This window comes from Megascapheus bottae, chromosome 1 (assembly GCF_031878675.1).
Source record: "Megascapheus bottae isolate mThoBot1 chromosome 1, mThoBot2.hap1, whole genome shotgun sequence".
In the NCBI taxonomy this organism is placed as follows: Eukaryota; Metazoa; Chordata; class Mammalia; order Rodentia; family Geomyidae; genus Megascapheus; species Megascapheus bottae.
In genome coordinates, this window is record NC_143509.1 from 104345899 (window position 1) to 104367775 (window position 21877).

General features: G+C 53.3%; 1 protein-coding gene across 1 annotated transcript; it reads right to left on the reverse strand.

Moving 5' to 3' along the window:
- Nucleotides 1-1159: 1159 nt before the first annotated feature.
- Pttg1ip (PTTG1 interacting protein) lies at nt 1160-13390 on the reverse strand. The gene is made up of 6 exons (XM_090350550.1): nt 13186-13390; nt 8680-8732; nt 7929-8037; nt 6483-6654; nt 5009-5055; nt 1160-1754 (listed from the first exon to the last, which is right to left on the reverse strand). The coding sequence occupies exons 1-6, from the start codon at nt 13301-13303 to the stop codon at nt 1717-1719; spliced, it is 537 nt and encodes a 178-aa protein (XP_090206676.1). The 5' UTR covers nt 13304-13390; the 3' UTR covers nt 1160-1716.
- Nucleotides 13391-21877: the final 8487 nt, after the last annotated feature.

Sequence of the window (21877 nt, forward strand, 5' to 3'; positions counted from 1 at the left end):
GGGTGACCCGGGGTCATGGCCACTGCTCTAGCGCTGAGTAGAAAAGCACCACGGGCAGGCCACAGGCCTGCAGTGGAACCGGCCACCCCCCAGGCCCACAACCATGGAGACCGAACACTCAGACAGCAGAGCAGCATTAACTCATTTTATTGGAAATTTTGGTTAAAAAGCAAGGCACCTTCTGGTGTTCAGGTGTACAGCCTGGAGGAAGGCACAGGGCCCAAGGCCAGGCCCGCCGTTGCCTGCTGTGCTCCTACAATGTCCACTCAGCAACCTCAGTGACATCACTGTGACTCTACACCACTACTGCACCAGTGCAAGGCTCACTAAAGTCTACCTCAAAGTTTCTTTTATCAGCAAACAGTAGAAAGTCAAATTTTGAAAATATAAAATATGCTGGAATGTTTATAATACTTTAAATTGTTATCAAATGCCCAAGAAGTCAGAAAAATAACATATTAAAGATTATTTTCCTAGCTTGTAAAAATGTCTGGTAGAGACCTGGGGGCGAGGTGACAAGTCACAAGTGTTGGTGACACCAAGGCACAGGAAGCACAGGATGCAGTAGATAGGTTCCCAGCCCACCCACCACGGTGTGTCAGCCTCCTTTCCGAGATTTTAATTCAAGGCAATCTGGCAAGTGAGACTATTTCTGAATTTTATGGTGGCCCTCGCTCTCTCTCCCTGTCATCAAGCATACCATGGTTACTAAAGCTACACGTCTTGATTCTAAAGCGAAGTGCATTGTGGAGGGCTTTGTGGGCTACCTGGAGTCCACTGATGAACTTCCAGAGGCCAACACCGCTGGAGGCAGAGCTGCGCTGAACACAGTGCAGGCGGCTAGCGGGCAGCGTGAGAACAGTGCCTGGGCTGGACCCCACACACCTGCCTCCAGTACACCTGGCCCGAAGGGAGCCCTTCACCCTCCTTGAAGTGGACATGCCATCCCCAGGCTCCCCCGAGACAAGCCCCACCATGGCCCAACAGAGGAGGAGGAATCAGAGTCCTGCCAGAGCAACTGGACAGGAAGCAAGGCAGACTCAGAGAGGACTTCCAACCACACTTTGTGTCTCCAGGGGAAGATGTCTCATCACCTGGTCAAGATATTAAAATACCACCTTATAGGGCCTGAAATTTCACATCTAGGGTTTTTTGTTTGTTTTGTTGTTTTGTTCTTGGTGAAAATCTGTGTGAGGGAATCAAAAATGATTTTTAGAAGACAAAGTGGTTTTATCTCCAAAGCTATTCAATACAGATGGGCTAAGGAGTACTGTATCCTAGGAAGCTATGCTTTCACAAAGGCCTCCAGAACTAGAACTGGGTGGGCAGACATACCAGTCTTCCCTGAGGACCAAGGACAGACAGGTGACCTTCATGTGCTCTGTGGGCAGTGCAGGCCAGGCTGTGTGGCCGTGAGCCAGGAAGGGGTGTGGCAGGTGTGGCACACAGGCTCCTGGCTTGAGATAAGTTACACTGAGTGGAGAACAAATACATTTCCTCCAGAGAAACCCAGCGAGCTCTTAGCTTCAGCAACAGTGGCAAGGGAAGGGAAGGTCACGGCTTGCAGAGACAAGAGCAGGACTATGCTTCGAGGCTGCTCCCCTGTCCCAGCTGGAGGTTGGCAGGCTCACCCCCCAGTGTCTGCCTGCAGACTGCGCCAAGAGGCAGGCTCTCTCAGGAAGCTTTGGGACTGCCTGGTCCGAAGGAAGTACAGCTTTAAAACTTTGCATATGGGTTTTGTTCTTTAAACAGACCTGAAAAAAAAATTATAAATTTACTTACTCAACTGGAAATGACATTCACCAAATATAAGATAGCTAATTTTATAGTAAGATTTACTGAACTTGAGAGAAAAAGGAATTCTAAACAGACTTGAATACTATCTAAGCTGGATCTTTACTAAAGTCAAACATAGCTGGGTTTAAAACTGCTACCAGCCAGAAGTAGTACTGCTGGTCTGGAATCCCAGTACATGGGAGGCAGAAGCAGAAGGACTGTGAGGTTAAGGCCAGCCTAGAGAAAGATAGCAAGAGTATCTCAAAAGAACCAAAGAAAACACACACACACACACACACACACACACACACACACACACACACACACACACACACTCGACATGAAATTTATCAGAATTCCAAAAACAGCCTAAGAAACGAACTCACAGTTGCTAATAAAGAGAAATTAAAGTCAAAGCAAGTATTTTTTCCCACAATGGCTGCCTACAAAGTAAGCAAAACTCTTAAACACTGAACATCTTTAGATTTGTTGTTGAACTGCAAAAAGAATAAAGACCACAAAATTAACTCTAAGTGTTGCAATATACAGGATACAATGTCAATTTAACCATGAAATTCCCATTTGTGTACTTATTACCTAGGACTGGGAGTTCTTCTTTACAGGGTAGAGTTAGTATCTCTCCAACCAACACTCCTCCCTGCCCACCCTCCTGTGTGCACACACGTGCAGGCACATGCACGCAGCTGACTGCATCAGTGTAATTAAAGGACCAGCTCAGCCGCACAGCAGCGTCAGGTGAGGCAGCCTGGAATGAGCACAGACCTGATGGATCCATTCTCCTTGTCACTGAGTCAGTATTAAAAAGCTTCACCTTCGTGGAAAGCGGGCTGCATGCCATAAGGCTGCCCTCACCACATGGCAGAGCAACTCCATGGCAGTGGCTTACTGGAAGCCAAGCAGCTATACACAGAGAACCCTGGGAACCTGGGGGAGGGGCAGGGCAAGGACAAGGCACTCTGTCCTGGGGAGACGCGGAAAGAAGCAGGTTCACGTAGGACACCATGACCTTTGAGAAGTTCATAGGGTCGCTGAGAAGGCATTTAGCAGCCTTGAAGACACCAGCAGCCAAGGACCAGCAAGGGACAGATGCTGGCCTGAAGATACGTCTAGGGCCGGAGTCCAGCGCAGCCTTGGACCCAGTATGGTATGCTGAACAGATAGACCACCAGCCCAGAGACAGAGACCCCAATACCATACGCCATGGGGCGCCTCCATGGGCATTTCTTATTTCATCTGGAACCTACAGAGCCCCATTTTGCTGGTGCTGCAGCTTCTCACAGATGACCCAGAGACAATTAGCGCCAGAGTCTGGAAATCAAGTGTCTTCCACGACTCCTGTATGGAAGGTTTGGTCCCTATTTCAATGTTCAGACTTTTGGCAACTGGACCCAAAGGTTCTGACACCATCAGTAGATTAATCAACTGGTAGCCTGATTGGGAGGGGGCGGAAGCCAGAGATGGGGCCTGCTTGGAGGAAGCAGGCAGTTTCTATCACAACCGCTTGCTTTGCCACTTGCCATGGCCAGATGGGCTGAAACCCCAGCAACTGTGGCCCAAAGGCAGCTTTTCCTCCTTTCAGCCACTCATCAGAGGCCTTTTTTTTCTCAGCAGGAAACGCTCACACAGTGACATAATAATGTCCCTGGCAAATGAGACACTGACATACCACCAAGCTAGCATCTCACACAAATCCAAGTCGTCGTCTGTGGGAAGGATTTTCACACTCCCCTATCCAGACTCTAGAATCCATGCTAAGGCCAGTACAGTAGCTCACAACTGTAGCCTGCCCTCAGGCCTGTCGCCTCCCATAAGGGCAGGTCAGAGGTCAGCTTCTACTACCAGAAAGCAACCCCAAAGTCCACTGCAGAAAACTAGCAAACGTCATGGGCTTTAAAGCTCAGAATCAAAGCAGGAACAGATGTGGAGCTTAATGTTTTGTTACTATCGTGAGCCGTAGTTAAGAGTCAGTCATTTCACATGCTGGACATCTAGTTAATTCCAATAAAACAGAAGGTTTACCCATGCACATATGGTCACGCTGCTTTCCTTCAAGCTCACCCCCTGAAGAAATCGCTCCAAATCAAAAGAAGAGCTGGACACAGTGGCTCATGCCTGTAATCCAAGCTACTCAGGAGCTGAGAAAAAGCTGGAAGTAGTGGCTCAAGTGGTAGAGCTTTGGCCTTGAGAAAATCCCAAGGATTGTGCTCAGGCCTTGAGTTCAAGCCCCACAGCTGGCAAAAAAAAAAAAAAAGACAAAGCACAGAGGAGACTGAAGTGAGAGTGGCACCAAGTCCAGAAACTCATAGAGGGGAGGCTATGCAGTGCATTCTCCTTTCAGGCAAACAGGATGCTAGCCCTTCTAGAAATCGCCATACTTCCCAAGCGTGAACATGTACCCGTGACTGAGAAGTCTGCTGTGACAAGGCCTTGTGAGGCCGTCTGTGGGAGCCAGGGAGCTCAGGGGCTATGACTGGCTGCAGATCTGTCTGTGTGCTTGGACTGTGAATGACGCCAGGAGAAAAATCTCTCCTAGGCATAAGGAGGATGCAGGACAACGAGTGTCTGGCCTTCTGCAGTGATCCAGTCAAAAAACCAAGAGGAATCTCTCTGTGTACTTATCTGAGTCATTCCTGGTGTGTGATGTGTTACCAAAACTGCATGTATCAGTACTTCTAGATTTCTCCTCATCTACCTTTTTTTATTTTTACATAACTCCCCTAAGAGAGCCACAGGGTAGGGAAGAAATATTTAGTTTAATCATGTCTGTGGGTCAACCCATTCCTCACCCTATGATGGAATTGGAATATTAATTATTTAATAAAAAAGTTCAGAGCCAGGAGTTTGGCCTAGTGGTAGAGTGGTTGCCTAGCATGCACGAAGACCTGGGTTCAATTCTTTGGTACCACATACATAGAAAAAGGTGGAAGTGGTGCCGTGACTCAAGTGGTAGAGCTCTAGCCTTGAGGAAGGCCAAGGACAGTGGCCAGGCCCTGAGCTCAAGATCTGGGACTGGTAAGAAAACCCCCCAATGTTCTCAGATGCTCAGAGCGTGGCACGCTCCATGCATGCCCTGGGACCTGCTGGTGGGAGAGGCTGGCCTGGGGGCCGGGTGATGGCCAGCTGCTGGCCCCGGGACACGGCCGGGGACCACACGCAATAGTCCATCGCTGGCACCGCGCCAACCAGTCAAAGAGAAACAGTTGGTTCTTACCATATTTTTTTCTGATTTCATCATGTCTCGACTTCATCTCTGCTCTCCTAAAAAAGACATGAAAGAATACCAAGTAGCATCAAGCTACAACATACAAGGTCACTTTAAAGAAGGCGTCCTTAACTTTCCTCCAGTGGGGCTGTGGTTTCTTTGGTGGTTTCCCTCCAGCTTCCCAAGAGTGAAGTGTAAGGCTGAATCTATTCTGTGCATGCCAGTCCTCGGGCTTGACTCAGAGCCTGGGCACTGTTCCTGAGCTGCTTCGGCGCAAGGCTAGCACTACAGCACTTGAGCCATAGCTCCTGTTCCATAGCTTTTTTGGTAGTTTACTGGAGATAAAAGAGTCTCACAGACTTTACTGCTTGGGATGTCCTGAAACCACCATCCTCAGATCTCAGCCTCCTGAGTAGCTAGGATTACAGGTGTGAGCCCCCTGTACACACCTACAACTCCAGCACTCAGGAGGCTGAGGCAGAAGGTCGAGGAAGTCAAGGCCAGCCTAGACATCTTACACAGGAAGATTCCTATCAGAATCATATGCTGGGCTGAGAATGTGGCCTAGTGGTAGAGTGCTGCCAGGCATGCATGAGGCCCTGAGTTTGATTCCTCAGTACCACATAAACAGAAAAGGCCAGAAGTAGCACTGTGGGTCCAGAGGTAGAATGCTAGCCTTGAGCAAAAGACACTCGGGGACAGTGTCAAGGCCCTGAGTTCAAGCCCCAGCACTCAAAAACAAAAACATGAACAAATCAAATCAAATGCCTAATACATAATCTTTAAAAAGTTCTCTCCAGGGCCGATGGCTCACATGTGTAATCCTAGCTACTCAAGAGACTTAGATCTGAGGGTCACAGTTCAAAGCCAGCCTGGGCACTAAAGTCCGTGAGACTCTTATCTCCAATTAACAACCAGAAAACCAGAAGTGGTGCTGTGGCTCAAGTGTTAGAGTGCTAGCCTTGAGCTGAAGAGCTCAGGGACAGCGCCCTGGCCCAGAGTTCAAGCCTGACCAAAAAATAGTTCTTCCCATGAAAGGAAACACACTGAGCAGTAAAAAAGCCTTATGGCAGATTTTGGTGGTTAGGAAGATGACAGTATAACCCATCTGCCAGCCTGCCAGGGGATGCCCTCCCCAGCCGCAGCCCACCCCCCAAAAGCACAGTGTCCTCAGAACAGGAGCACAGCACCAGGCAGACTGAGCCCCTCCCCACATCCATGCTCCTCCTGAGGGGATCGGTGGACCCTCAAAAGGCCTTGCCACCTGGGCAGCTGGAAGGGCAGCCTGACACGGCAGGTGATACTGCCAGCTGCCATCCTGCTTCATCCATAGGAGGAAACAGACCCGTCTGACAAGAAGACGAGGGCCACTTTTCCTCTCTAACCACAGCCTAGAGCATCTTGCCCGGCCGTGACCTTTAGAAACCTCATGCTCCTATAGCATCATCTCCCACAGCCCCCAGATCAGTCACGGGGCGCTCACCTCTCCTCCTGCCGGATTCTCCTCTCCTCTTGCTCCCTCATGGCGCGCTCATCACTCTTATCTGGCTTCCGGCTCTTCTTTGTGCGGTGGCAGCAGCAGCAGCAGACAACAACGCTGAGGAGGGCGGAGCCTCCCAGCACCGACATGACAATAATCAGGGCCTCGAAATTCACTGAAAGCCCAATGGACGCAGTCAGTGCCATGCCAGATCCACGTCCACCACCATGAGCACCGGGTCAGGTTCACCCCACCACCCTCCCCCGCCCCCCCCCCCCAGCACTCCCTTCCTCACTGGCGCCAGCTGCCCTGCCACACAGGGCCCAGGGGTCTGGCCTCCCCCAGCAGTGGACTCATGGCGCCAGTGGCTTCCTGCAGCCACCGTTGGACTTCTGGATTAGTAGCACTGAGTTGAGGGGACAGGGTGACTGGTTTACCAAACTTGTTTAGCTCAGAAGTAGGTGCTACATCTGTTCGAATGCCTTTGAGGTTTTAATCATATGTTCTGTCTCATATGACCTAGTCTAAAAAGTGTAAAACTGCAAAAACTAAAAGCAGTCACTGCTCCACGGCCAAGAAACCAGACTGGGAAAGCAGACAGTGAAGACAGAGGCAACAGGCTTTCTTGTATGAAGACACACATGACGGGCAGAACTGAGCATGTGCAAATGCTCCCCTATCACCACCCCAGCCAGGGCTCTCTGGGGCAGGGACAGCAGGGATCCTTTCATAGAGAACCTACCAGGCCTTTAAGATAGAAGTGAGGTGGGAGCTAGGCGCGGTGGCTCCGCCCGTCATCCCAGCTACTCAGGAGACTGAGATCTGAGGATCAAGGTCCAAAGCCAGCCCGGGCTGGAAAGTCTGTGAGACTCTCATCTCCAATTAACCACCAGAAAACCAGAAGTGGTCCAGACAGAGCCTTCGTCTTGAACTAAAGAGCTCAGGGACTGCACTCAGGCTGAATCCAAGCCCCATGACTAATCAAAAAACAAAGAAAAAAGAAAAAGAAATGGGGCGGAAAGGAGATAGCTAAGGAAGGAAGGTGTGCGCTGCAGAACGATCTGCAAAGAATGAGCTCCAAGGAGTAAGACACACACAAACTCATTTAACCAGCAAGACCGAAGCCACCTAAATCCCTGAAGGGTTGTGTTCCTCAGGAGGAGTGTCTGTGAGAGCAACTGCAGCAGTGAGAGCAGCGTCCACACCAACGGGGTCCACGGCTGGGGAGTGCTGCATTGCACATGTGGGCTCCCAGGGTGAGCCTGAGGGCAGTCTGACAGTCAAAAGCCTCCAGCGTGCCCTTTCTCCAGCCACTCCCCGGCTGTGGGCCCTAGCCTATCACCACCTGCTGAGATCAGGGGCTACTGCAGCATGCTATGCCAACCGACCGTCTAGCTGTAACTTTCAAAAATGCGCTGATTTTGTAAGAAGTAAATGAAAACAACTCACCCCAGCACACACCCCATCGTGCAGAACTCAGCTCACAAAGGGAATGGGGCGGCAAGATTTTCCTCACAGGGTAGTCCAAGCACGCCTTGTTAGTATTGCACCACAGACACTGAAAGAGCGGCACAGCAGATGACGTGAGGACGCTCTGCCCCTGGCTACCACGCACTCCCCTCCTCTACAGACGATCTGTCTAAGCCTCACTCCTTTTCCACAACGCCCAACACCAGGGCCAATGGCCCTGTCAGCCATAGGAGAAAAGCGCAATCCTGGTGGCCAGGTTTTCCCAGTGCACCAGATGGCTGCGGTGTCTTGCAGACAGGCATGTGAGGAGCTGAGGGACGCTCCCTGGCAGCTGTACAAAGCACGGGTACCAGAGCACAACCGTGGCCAGGGCCTGGCTCCTTCAATACGAGCTGAGCCCAAAGCATGGCAGTGCAGAGGCGGGCAAGTCCTCTCAGTGGTGTCGCCACAGCTTAGCCCTTCTGTCACATGGTGTCATCGACCCAACAGACCTCTCAAGGTTGCACAGAAGGCCTGGTCATGGGCTTGTCTCCTAATGGGAGCACAACAGATGCTTCTCAGCTAGCTCTAGGGAGGGTCCCCCCTAAAGCAGGAGCGAGGGCAGGGACAGTGACCTCGCTCGGGGCAGCCTGTTTTTATGAGGCTGGAGTCATCTTTAATAAGTGCCCTGCCTCCCAGAGCTGGAGGAAGCAGGTCTGCGTCTGAGCAGGCTCCCCACCCCGGTACTCACGGAGACGTTCTTCAGGCACTCTTCACAAGATTTGTTTGTGTTCTGAGAACAACCTGCAGGGAAGACAAGGGCATCACCAAGGGCACTGGCTCAAGGGGTGCCAGAGCCAGCAGGAACACTGAATGGCAGTGCTGTGATCCTCTAACTCAAACCACCAGCTTTCCTGGAGCCAGCTTGCTTCAGTGTCCAACAAAGCAACTGCTGCCCACAGGCCTCTGCAAAGAGCCAGCATATGGCTCTCCTCCAGAAAGGAAGATCTCAGGCCAAACAGCTCTCCCAGAAAACAGGTATGCCAGGAGACTTCACTCCTCATGGCTCAGTGCTACGGGAAAGGGCACAACTCTAAGCAACGTGGAAGGGAGTCAATCAGAAGAAAACTCGTGAGGGAGAATTCCCCACATGCTCTCAGGCAGCATCTGGCAGCACCTCCCCACCCCAACACACACACTTTGATAAAAAGGCCAGGAGTTTAGCCTAGTGGTAGAGTGCTTGCCTAGCATGCACAAAGACCGGGTTCAATTTCTTGGTACCACATACATAGAAAAAAAGCTAGAAGTGGTGCTGTGGCTCAAGTGGTAGAGTGCTAGCCTTGAGAAAGTTCAAGACAGTGCTCTGGCCCTGAGCTCAAGCCCTAGGACTGGCAAAACAACTAAAAAAGCTCGCTCTCTCTAAACATATGTAGATATAATATACATGATATCCATCTATGTCATTGGTTGCCAAGAAAATGCAAAAGTGAGATGCAGAATGGCTAACACAGAAGGGATGGGCAGGCTCAGGCAGTGCTGGCATTCCTAAAATGTCTGCAGCTGCCCACAAAACAACAATTGCCATTCTGTGACCCCCCAGTTCCACCCCTGGTATTTTATCCAACAGAACTTAGAACACATATCCAGCAACACCTGTGCAGGCATGTGCACACCAACTGTATCTTTTTTTTTTTTCTCTCAAGGCGTGGGGCTTGAACTCAGGGCCTGGGCACTGTCCTTGAACACTTTTTGTTCAAGGCTAGCACTCTGCCACTTGAGCCACAGAGTCAGTATGTAGTACCAAGGAATAAAGGCTTCGTGAATGCTAAGCAAGCACTCTACCACTAGGCTATGCTCCTGGCTCAAGAGTGAGTGAGTGAGTGTGTGTGTGTGTGTGTGTGCGCGCGTGTGTGTATACACACCAGTCCTGGGGCTTGAACTCAGGGCATGTGCACTACACCTGAGCTTTGCCACTTGAGCCATAACACCACTTCTATCAGCTGTATTTCTAACAACCCCACGCTGCAAACGGCCCATGTGTCCTTCTCCAGGAGGCAAACATCCAAACACCAAACACTATTGAGCTCTGAAGACAAGAGCAAAAAGGATGAATCTGAAGACCTGGGAAAGGGAAGAAGCCATACATACACTGTATACAAAGGTGCTACCCAGGAAGTGGTGCTGTGGCTCTAGAGGTAGGGTGGTAGCCTAGAGGTGAATAGCTCAGGGACAGCACCCGGGCCCAGAGTTCAAGCCCCACAAGTGACAAAACAAAAACTTCAAAGGCACTATCCACCCAGCACGAGGACAGTGGGCTGGGTGTTCTGCATCTGAACAGGCACCGGGTCACACAGGACTAACTTACCCAAAGACACACCTAAGTTATCTGTGCTTCATTGCTGGAACACAACCTCAGCTCTGGTTACCCTCAGAACCATCAAGTACTACATCTCTTGTAGTACAAGAGAATGCATGTGTCTCCTGAGGCACACACCTAGGTACGACTATGGTGACAAAATGCACGATGTGGCTCCCTGAATTGCCCCCCTGCACTAATCTCAGCCCTGGCAGAGCCAAGTAACACCTGAGCCTCTGTGCTGTGGCGCTCTGAGGAGCTGCTACAAACTCAGGATCATACCGGATCAAGATGCTCCAACGGATGACAGAGGCACTGCCCCAGGGCACTGGAGGATATAGACAACAACTCGCATCTGGTAAGATCTGTGTATGGACTGTATGCTAACCCTACCAGCCAAGGACTGCATCAATCTTTCCCACTTGTGCAGAGGAAAGTCTGCTATCTTGGAGGAATCACTTCTGAAGAAGTTGGAGTAAAAGCCTTCCTCAGCAACTTGCTCACAAGTTTGGCTAAGCTAGCATGCAGTTATAGTTTGTCAGTAAAAAAAAATTAACATACCAGCTATTTTACAGTAACAAGCAGATGGAAGTGGGGGGGAAGCATCCAGCCAACAAACAACCTCTGGGATTCAAGGAACTCTCCTCCAGGCTGAGATCCTGCTCTTCTTCTTGGGAGGAAGGCTCATGGTGTTAATGTACCTGCTTTCAGTCCTTTTACAAAGTTATCTACAAAGAGAAAGGGTGTTCTTCCCTCTCATTAGCCCTGACACGGAGCGGCCTCGGTAAGGAGGAGGCCAGGATCTTTGTTTTCATAACTGCTGTGTGAACTGAAAGAAATAAAGATTGGAGAAGCACACCCTAAATTCTTGCCCTGGGCCTCTTGATTACTGGCCAGTGAGTGTTAACATGAAGCCAGGACAAAGAAGCAGGCAGAATGCCCAGCCCTGCTCCTCCTCTTTTCTACAGGCCAAGAACAAGGCCTGTCTTCAATACCAGGAAACATTATTAGTGTTGGGGCAGTCAGCTTTAAAAGAATTCCAAGTTTCGGTAGGTTTGCTCAGTTCAATGTGGTGCTCACAGAAAACACCATCCTGTGTTGCAAGAAGGAAATGCACTGACCTTTGGCCCCAGAAAACCAGTGTGCATTTCTCAGAGCCCACACTGACCTCTGACCTCATCATAAGAGGGAGAAAATCATGTGCTGTAGATAGAAAAGAATGCACTTGCATTTATTAAATGTGGAAGTGAATACAATGTGTCCTGACTTAAAGGTCTTATGACTTTGAGGTTTCAGCTTAGATTCTGTTTTGGTTTTTTTTTTTTGGTGGTACTGAAATTTGAATTCAGGGCCTAAAACTTGCTAGTCTGGCCTTTTATTACTTGAATCACACTTTAGGCTTTCTTTGTGTTGTTTTTTTTACTTTTGCCAGTCCTGGGGCTTTAACCTGGGAGCCTGGGCGCTGTTCTCTTTTGCACGAGACTGGTATTCTACCACTTAAGCCACAACACCACTTCCGGCTTTCTCTGAGTAGTTTATTGGCAATAAGAGTCTCATGAACTTTTTTCCTGGGCAGGTTTGGCATAGAGATCCTCAGATCTCAGCTTCCTGAGGAGCCAGGGTTACAGGTGTGAGCCACTGGCACTGGGTTTGCTGTTTATTGTAAAACTGAAATCTAGGGACAGAAATTTGGTCTAGTGGTAAAGTGCTTCCCTAGCAGGCACGAAGTTCTGGGTTCAATTCCTTGGTGCTACATACACAGAAGAAAAACGGAAGTGGTGCTGTGGCTCAAGTGGTAGAGCTCTAACCTTGAGCTGAAGAGCTCAGGGACAGCACCCAGGCCCAGAGTTCAAGCCTCACTATGACCAAAAAAAAAAAGAGAAAGAAAAGGAAAAGAAGAAGTCTGACAAGCTTTTCTGACCAGAATGGTCTCAAACCACTGTCCTCTCTCTCTACCACCTCTACAGCTAGGCCTGGACATGGCCCACGGACACCTAGCCTATTGGTTTTTAAAGAACTTCGAGGCTTCACAAAAGCTCTCCTGTCAGGACAGCGCGAGCCACGACTCACTTTTCAGTGCTTCCCAAGTTTCAGGCGAGTGAACAATTAGGTAAAAAAGGGCAGGCACCCTGCCATAGGCGAGGAGGGTGCACGTCACACAGCAGGCCCGGCTGGCGCCCAGGCAGTGAGGAGGCCGGGTGGGGTCCCTGGCCACTCCATGGAGGTGAGCAGAGGCAGGCGGCCCTCCGCCGTTTCTAGGAGGGGTCGGGGTGAAGTGCGCCCCGGGGCCCTGGGGGTCCTGGGGGCCCTGCCCGCCCCGCCCGGAGCTCACGGACCGAGCCTGAGCGCACAGGCCCCCGAGGCCCATCTCGGGAGTCTCTTGACGGGGTGTGGGCGCCCCACGTCGGCCTCCACGCGGCGCAGAGCCGTCCTCCACGGGTGAGCCTGGGAGGGTTTTCAACCTCCGGCGACGCGGGGGCCCGGCGGGAGGGGCCGCCAGCGACGACACCGGCAGGACGCGGAGGAGGGCATTCCCGTGACGTGGGAGCCCAGGACGCGGGGCCGGGAAGGGCGCCCGGAGGCTCCGCACCGCACCCCGGCCGCGGAGGAGGCGCGGGGACCCTGGGCCTGCGCTGCGCCCGGAGCCCCGCACGGCGCGGGCCGGGCCCTCGGAACAGCCGGGCGAGGGGCCCAACTGTGAAGGGGACGCGCGGACCGTGGGGCGTCTCACCCTCGGCCCCGGCCCGGGCGCGGGCGGGCGGGCGCCACCCCGGGGGCAGGGCGTCGAGGCGCGCGAGGGCGCCGCCCCGCCCCGGCCCACGGCGGCCGACCCCGAGGCCCCCCGCCCGCCCGGCCCCGGCCCGGGCCCCGGCCTCGCCCGCCCGGCCTCGCCCGCCTCACCCGCTCCCGGAGGAGGATCCTGCGCCGCGGCCTCCAGGAGGAGCAGCAGGAGAAGCGCGGCGCCGCCCAGGCGCAGCCCCCAGCGCGGCGTCGGGCCGCGGGTCCCGCCGAGCGCCATGGCCGGACCCCGTCAGCGGCCGAGGCGCGAACCCAGCCCGCCGCCAGCCGCCGCCAGCCGCCGTCCGCGCCCCGAGGAGCCGCGGCGCCCTCCGCGAGCGGGGGCGGGGCCGGGCGACTGCGCAGGCGCCGGCCTCGGGCCCCGCCCCCGCCCCGCCCCGCCCCCGCCTCGCCCCCTCCGCGCCTGCGCGGTCCCCAGCCCCACCCTTTGGGCCGCGGCTCCTCTTCCGGCTTTGCGGCGGTCGGGTGGAGATGCGGGGGTCTCCGGGCCCCGGGGGCCTCGGTCGGCGCCGGCGTTCGGGCGCCCGGGGCGTCCGTGGTCGGGCGGCGGCGGGGAGGAGGGCCGCTCCCGGGGCCGCGGGGCTCCCGGCGGGGACGGAGGAGGCCCCGCGGCGTGGGGCCGAGGCTTCTTCCCCGGAAGAGCGAAGGGGACCCTGCTCCAGACGGGGACGAACGGGGCGGCTGCGGCCCGGCCCGGGGCCCGAGGAGGCCGCGGCGGGCCCAGCCCAGCGGGGGGAGGGGGGGGCGGCTGGACGACCGCGGGGAGCACTGGACGACCGCGGGGAGCACTGCATGACCGCGGGGAGCACTGCATGACCGCGGGGAGCACTGGACGACCGCGGGGAGCACTGCATGACCGCGGGGAGCACTGCATGACCGCGGGGAGCACTGGACGACCGCGGGGAGCACTGGACGACCGCGGGGAGCACTGCATGACCGCGGGGAGCACTGCATGACCGCGGGGAGCACTGCACGACCGCGGGGAGCACTGCACGACCGGGGGGAGCACTGGACGACCTGAGACGACCGCGGGAAGCACTGCATGACCGCGGGGAGCACTGGACGACCGCGGGGAGCACTGCATGACCGCGGGGAGCACTGGACGACCGCGGGGAGCACTGCATGACCGCGGGGAGCACTGGACGACCGCGGGGAGCACTGGACGACCGCGGGGAGCACTGGACGACCGCGGGGAGCACTGCATGACCGCGGGGAGCACTGGACGACCGCGGGGAGCACTGCCGGCGCCCCGGCCCAGCGCCCGCAGCGGGGTCCGTTCAGCCGGGGAGGTGGGCCGCGCTTCCGATCGTGGTCTGATTCCAGGGCCAGAGAAGACCGGGGCAGGTCTGAGCTGCGGGTAGGGGCGTCCCACAGCCACGGTCCTCGACGCGGGCCTTCTCCTGACGGGAAGGCTCGGGCTCCGCAGGTCTGGCCTGCCCGCCGGCGGAGATGGACGTGCTGAGAGCACCCGGGAAAATAATTCCAAAGAAAGGGAGCCAAAGGTGGACCGTGCACGGGACGGACAGAAACTGCCCCCTCGGAGACTGTGCAGAGGCGGCTGCAGGCTGGCCGCGGAGCTGCGGCACTGTCAGCGGGCGGGCCCTGCCACGGGGGCCACAGCGCATGTCCTGTGTGCTGATGACGTCCCGGCATGGCCAGGGGCAGAGGGGCCAGCGGCGGGACAGGGAGGGACCGTCAGGTGGGTGGGGGGTACGATCCACAGCCGGTCACCACCGAGCCATTCCAGACATGGCCCCGGGCCCAGGCCTCCCGCCCGGATTTCCAGTTGAATGGCAGGAATGTCTTGGCTCCGTTTCCTGGGCAGTCCCACCGTGCCCAGGCCGTCACAGCAGAGTGACCTTTCGCCTTGGTCACAGGCCCACAGAAAGGGTGTTGGGAGAGGCTCACACCTCGCCTCCCCGCCGGTGGGCAGTGCACACTCAGCGAGCCTCCACTGCCCCTGCTTGTGTGTGTGTGCGTGTTGAAGCGAGCCGCGCCAGAGCCGGGCAGTCAGTCACCCAGGGCAGAGCGGTGCTAACTCCCTCCTCACCCAGCTAACCCGTGCCATGGCTCCGCACCGTCCCCTCACCCTGGCACTGGTCTCTTGGGAATCTCCACACCATGCCCTGCACAAGGACACAAGTGGTTGGGGCGTTTGAACAAACATTCTCCACCTTTCCTCCAGCTCCACAGAGTAAGTCCCTCTGAGCCAGGCACTGGTGGCTCCTTCCTGTAATCCTATCAGGAGGCTGGCATCTGTGGACGGAGGTTCAAAACCAACCTGAGTACACAAATCTGTACACATTCTTTTAGTATCGTTTTCTATTGGTCATAGGACTCGAACTGTCCCTGAGCTTTTCCACTCAAGACTTGCAATCTAGGGGCCGGGAGTTTGGCCTAGTGGTTAAAGTGCTTGCCTAGCATGCATGAAGACCCAGGTTCGATTCCTCGGTACCACATACATAGAAAAAAGCCACAAGTGGTGCTGTGGCTCAAGTGATAGAGCTCTAGGCTTGAGAAAGTCCAAGGACAGTGCTCAGGCCCTGAGCTCAAGCCCAGGACTGGCAAAAAACAAAACAAAACAAAGAGCCTCATGTACTTTGGTGCCTGTGCTGGCTTTGAACCATGGTCCTCAGGTCTCAGGTATGAGCCACCACAACCAGCCGAGATAATCTTACTTTCAGTTAACTAGCAAAAAAGCAGAAGTGGAGCTAGGGCTCAAATGGTAAAATGCCAGCTTCAAGCAGAAAAGCCAAAGAAGGGTGCAGGGCTCTGAGTTCAAGCTTCAGTACCAGTAAATACAGTAAAACAAATTCAGTGATACAGATGTTTAAAACAACAAGAAATATCAGCCTGAATTCCTGTTTATACCTACAGAGAAGAGAAAAGGAGTGGTACACAAGGCCACTTAACGATCTCTGAAGTTCAAGATATGATCTCGTGTTAAAGAGCTCCAGGCTCCACAGAATGACCCAGAGCAGTCCATGACCAAAAGCTCATGTTTCTCCAAAAAGACAGTTCAAACATGTGGCATCAGCTCAAGAAGCGTGACAGCCTCACCCTGGGCCACAGAGTAGCCCCTGTCCCATGGCACAGAGCAGCCACACCAGCGAAGTAGTTTGGTGGAATCCCAGGGCTCCTCCCCCTGCCCAGCTTTCTGGATCGTTCAGTGCCCACACCCTGAACTCTCATCATCACAAGTGCGTTCCTTAGTGAGTCCAAGAATTACTTCTAGGCAGCTTCTGCTTGGACCACAGCACATGGAACTGAGGGGAAGGGGAGCCCCAGGGCTCTGGGCTCCTGGAGGAGTCCTGGGCAAGGAGTGGGGTCTGTGGGAATCCTTAGCCAGGCAGGGGCCAGCTGGGATGGGGGCGGGGGGCGGAGGCAAGGGCTGGGGACAGAGGCTGTGCTCGGGGCCAGGGAGAATTTTCCAAGGCTGCAGTAGCAAGGACGTGGAGTGTGCCTCCGTGGAATGCTGCCTGCAGTCCACCTGGCCTGGCGCTGACTCCGAGGCTCGGGGCTGCTTGGTGCTGAGTGGCTCCGGCTGAAGGAGTCAACAGTCCCTGGCTAGCAGCTGGCCGCTCTGGGTCTGCGGGGAGACAGGGCCTTCTGCGCACCCTGCATTTTGGAACACGTTACTTGTTCAAGGCCACACAGCTGCTGGGAAGAGACAGCGATGGCCGTGAACCCAGGGTCGAGGTGTCAGCCAGCAAGGGTGACGCCTCGACGATGACGTCTGACAGCAGCCCTTGCGCACAGGACTTCACCAGGAGGACTTATTTTCCACATTGGCTGGGAAGGGACAGCAGAGGTAGCTTCATGTCTGGGTCCAGCCATCTCTGAGGACCGAGATGGGTCTCATGGGCACTGACCAGGCTCAGAGGAAACAAGAGTATTTAGGGAGGCTTGCTTGCAAATGGTAAAACAAGGGCTAGGAACCACTTTAGCCAAGTGACAGGATACAAGATCAACCTGCAAAAGTCAGGAGCTTTTCAGAACCCCAACAATACACAAACAAGGGGAAATCAAGAAAATGATCCCATTTGCAATAGCCCCCCAAAGAATAAAATATTTAGGAATTAACTTAACCAAAGATGTAAAGGAATTATTTAATGAGAACTATAAAAGCCTAACAAAAGAAATTAAACAGGATACCAGGAAATGGAACGACATCCCATGCTCATGGGTAGGGAGAACCAATACAGTGAAAATGGCCATACTGCCAAAATTGATATACAGATTCAATGCAATCCCCATCAAAACCCCAAAGGCATTCTTTACTGAAATAGAAGATATAATCCAAAGATTCGTATGGAACAAGAAAAGACCTAGAATAGCCAAAACAATTCTAGGCAAAAAGAGCAATGCAGGAGGTATTACAATACCAGACTTCAAACTCTACTATAGAGCCATAATAACAAAAACAGCATGGTATTGGCACAAAAATAGACCAGAAGATCAGTGGAACAGAATAGAAGACCCAGAAATAGAACCACAAACTTATAGTATGTATTTGACAAAGGAGCCAAAGATATACAGTGGAACAAACACAGCCTATTCAATTATTGGTGCTGGGAAAACTGGGCAGCCATATGCAGAAAACTAAAAATTGACCCTAACCTTTTGCCATGCACAAGCATTAACTTCAAATGGATCAAAGAACTCAATATCAAACCTGAAATCCTGAAACTGCTACGTGATAGTGTTGGAGAGACACTGGAACTCATAGGCACAGGCAAAAACTTCCTGAACAGAATCCCAGGGTCACAACAGATTGGAAAGCGACTTCACAAATGGGGCTACCTAAAAATAAAAAGTTTCTACACAAAGCCAGCCATCGTGGCTCACACCTGTAATCCTAGCTACTCATGGCTCACACCTATCATCCTAGCTACTCATGGCTCACACTTGTCATCCTAGCTACTCATGGCTCACACCTGTAATCCTAGCTACTCAGGAGGCTGAAGTCTGAGGATCACGGTTCAAAGCCAGCCCGGGCACAAAAGAACCTGAGACTTATCTCCAATTAACCTTTAGAAAGCAGGAAGTGGGGTTTGGCTCAAAGGTAGGATGATAGCCTTAAATTGAAGAGCTCGGGGACAGCGCTCAAGCCAAGTTCAAGCCCCATGACCCACCCACACACACAAAAAGTTCCTACACAGATAAAAGTATAGCTACTAAAGTAGAAAGACAGCCAACCAACTGGGAAAAGATATTTACCCCATAATACATCAGACAAATGCTTAATATCCACAAGCTACAGGGAACTCAAGAAACTAATTCCCCCCAAACCCAACAAACCAATCACTAAATGGGCAAGGCAACTCAAGAGAGACTTATCAAAAGAGGTGAAAATGGCAGAAAAACATATGAGAATGCTCATCATCCGTGGTCATAAAGGAAATGCAAATAAACACAACCCTAAGATACCACCTTACCCCAACAAGAATGGCCAATAATCTGAACTCAAGAAAATGACAAATGCTGGTGGGGTTGTAAAGAAAAAGGAACCCCACTGCACTGCTGGTGGGATTGTAAACTAGTTCAGCCACTCTGGAAAGCAGTGTGGAGGTTTCTTAAAGAACTGAAAATAGACATTCCCTACGATCCCGCCATACCACACCTGGGCATCTACCCTGAACATCATAACCCAGGATATGATAAGGACACCTGCTCAGCTATGTTCATCTCTGCACTATTCACAATAGCCAGGCGATGGAAACAATCCAGATGCCCTACTGCAGATGAATGGATACAGAAAATGTGGTATATATACACAATGGAATTCTACATAGCCAACAGACAAGATAAAATAATGGCATTCGCAGGGAAGTGGATGAATCTAGAGCGAATCATGTTGAGTGAGACAAGTCGACCTAAGGAACAAAAGGTGCATGGTCTCCTTGATATGTGGGTATTAGATCCAAACAGTACAAGAGCGAGGACTCAATATCTGGGTACCAAGGTTATGGACATGGACTTGGAGATATAAACACAACTACACAGGCATAAAAATCTATGACAGGCTGCACACTCTATAGACATAATGTTATCTAGTGATAGGTATCGTGACATACAAAGCCTCAGCTTAATTTATGTGCCAGTGATTGCATATAGAGATTCCCTTCTTGAATACTTGTTTGTAAAACATGTCAAAAAAACACAAAAATACAAGGGCTAGGGGCATGGCACAGAAGTACCGTGTTCACAGGGCATGTAGGAGGCTCTGGATTCAATCACGATCACCAAGAAATAATAGTAACACAGTACAAAACTGACACAATGTTAATTCAATTGCCTTAGGCCCTTGATGCAGAACTTTTACCTTGGTTAGGAATGAAAAGCTGACTAGAATGAAAAGGCAAATGAAAACACTGGCATCTCATTGGTGTCTCGACGAGGCACCCTAGATTCCACAGGGCAGGCTCACTGGGTTCAACCAACCTAGGCGTCAGGCTGGAGCCTGGGGGGCCATGGCCAGAAGACAGCATGAGAGTCTGTTCACGCTGTGCGAGAAGGGCCAGGGCCCACCTGAGGGGCCTGGACAGTCCTTGGGAAGGTGCTGTCGAAGGGGAGGGGGAGAGGAAGGAGACTGTGTGTGTGTGTGTGAGAGAGAGAGAGAGAGAGAGAGAGAGAGAGAGAGAGAGAGAGAGAGAGAGAGAGATTGAGAGAGATTGAGAGCGCACGAGCTCAGCTGCTTTCCTCTGTGCCAGAGTTAACAGTTAATCCTGGTTGGTTGTACGTCAGATGAACTTCTAACACCACTCTGCTCAGGGTGCTGGGTGGTGGGGACCCCAAGGTGAGGCCTGAGTCTCAGAAGAGGGCAAGCAGAAGCCTGCAGATAGGAGAGAGCTGGCAGGAAAGGCGCTGAGGCTGGGAGGGGGGGAATGGGGGGGCTGACTGGCTGCGGTCAGGGCAGATTTGAGTGGGATCTGAAGAGGGCCAGGGCTGCCTGGCCACTGCAGGAAACTCTGCCTCCCTTGGACAGAAAGAGGGTGTCACAGCCTGCAGTGGGGAGCAGTGCCAGCAGGTGGCCATAGTGGAACAGGCTCCCCTGGGGCCCTGGGACAGACGTCTAGCCTGGCTGAGGCAGTGTTAAGATAAGGCTCTGTGGAAAGTGCCTGTCTGAAAGCTTTTCTCGTAAATATGCTCGAGACACGGGGGCTGGGGAGGTTTTGCTCCCTAACTGGCCTTTTCTGACACAAAGGACTTTGAGTCCTGCACCAGCCTAACGGCCCTCGTGCCTGTGCCAGCTGCCTTGCATTCCTCCCCGACACAGTGAGGAGCCCCCATGGAAGGCTCTGCGCCATCATAGCTCACCTGCTCGGGACTTTTTGGCATTACAAGTCTCAGCAGACTCTCCTGAGCCATGGGGGCCAAGTTCCCAAGTCCATTCCCACACAGGCCAGTGGGGGAGCACGTTCCCAGCGTGGTCCAGTGGGAGGAAGACCGGACTCCCGTGTAGACCCTCTATTTGCATAAGGGCTCACCATCATTGGTGCAGACTCAGCCCCTCATTTGCATGAGGGACTTGCCCCTTATAGCCCAGCAGAAGACCTAGGACTCTCGTGTAGACCCTCTATTTGCATAAGGGCTCACCGTCATTGGTGCAGACTCAGCCCCTCATTTGCATGAGGGGCTTGCCCCCTTGATACAAGCACCTTCCTGTGCTGCCCTCATGTGGTATTGCAGTGTTAGGGCCCAATGAAGACTTGCCCTGGAGGGGTCTTGCCTACCTTTGCTGAGCTGATAATGAAGACAAAGAAAAGAAGAATGGTAGCAAGCAAGTGGTAGGCCAAGGGAGCTGAGCGGCCCTGGTGACCATCTGAGGAAGCTGGCACCCTGGCAGGCGGAGCGGCGGCCAGCAGCAGAGGAAGGTCGCCTTGCAGGAGTGCAGTGGTGGAAGCGAGTTGACCGTGGAGACAGAAGTGACGCTGGCTAGCTGGGATCAGGTCTCTAGCCACAATGGAGTTCAACCCTCAGGGCTCAGGTCAGAGCCCTGTGCCGCCCTCCCTGTCAGGGCCTCAGGTCAGGACCCTGTGAAAAGCCCAGGGCCAGCCACCGTCATTCAGCGCTATCATTCAAGGCCTAGGGTAGAAGCTTCTTGCCTGTCCACCATTTCCAGCGAGGCAGAGCAGGAGTAAGCAGCTGGAATTCTAGGGGGTGAGGCACCTGCGGGGTCCATGCTGGTTCCTCCTGACTCTCCACGGTCTGGTGTGGATTTCCTTCCGTACCATCAATGTCTGACCCTGTTCTGAGCCCTGTGCCATGCTGGGGGACGTCATCTGGGGGGAACAATCTGTCCTTGCCACTGTTTTATCCACACTCTGGCACATAGCACTCCTCAAATGGACAGCTGTCATTTAATCAACGCATGTGCCCTTGCACGGCTGGACTCTCACCTTGCAGTCCCTCATGTGGCAATTATATGTGACAGGTTCACTTACACATGGGGCTCAGGTCACCCCAAAAATAACCTATGAGAAATGGGCTTTTATAAACCCCTCTTGGCTTGTGTTTCCTTCACGGCCTCCTGCTCTCACATCTGACAGGCAGATGTAGGCAGCTGGGGAGGACGAGAAGCTTCACAGTGCCATGATGTTTTCATTAGAAAGCTGCCGTGGATTCAGGACAGTGGCTGGAGAAGGGTTTCCTATTACAAGCCAACAGAGGACAACAGACACCCTCCCTGTGGCACGCAGCCGCCCTGGGCTTGCAGGAGCAGATTCCTGCAGGTGGCAGTTAACCCCTGAAGTTCAGTCTGTTTTGCCCCAGAAACATTGCAGAGACCAGC

What these genes read in the sequence shown, in the direction of transcription:
- Pttg1ip (XM_090350550.1), bottom strand. Translation starts at nt 13,303, where the DNA reads ATGGCGCTCGGCGGGACCCGCGGCCCGACGCCGCGCTGGGGGCTGCGC. An exon ending in GGATCCTCCTCCGGGAGCGG is followed by an intron (nt 8,733 to 13,185) that starts GTGAGGCGGGCG and finishes TCTTCCCTGCAG; the next exon opens with GTTGTTCTCAGAACACAAAC. An exon ending in AGTGCCTGAAGAACGTCTCC is followed by an intron (nt 8,038 to 8,679) that starts GTGAGTACCGGG and finishes CCGCTCTTTCAG; the next exon opens with TGTCTGTGGTGCAATACTAA.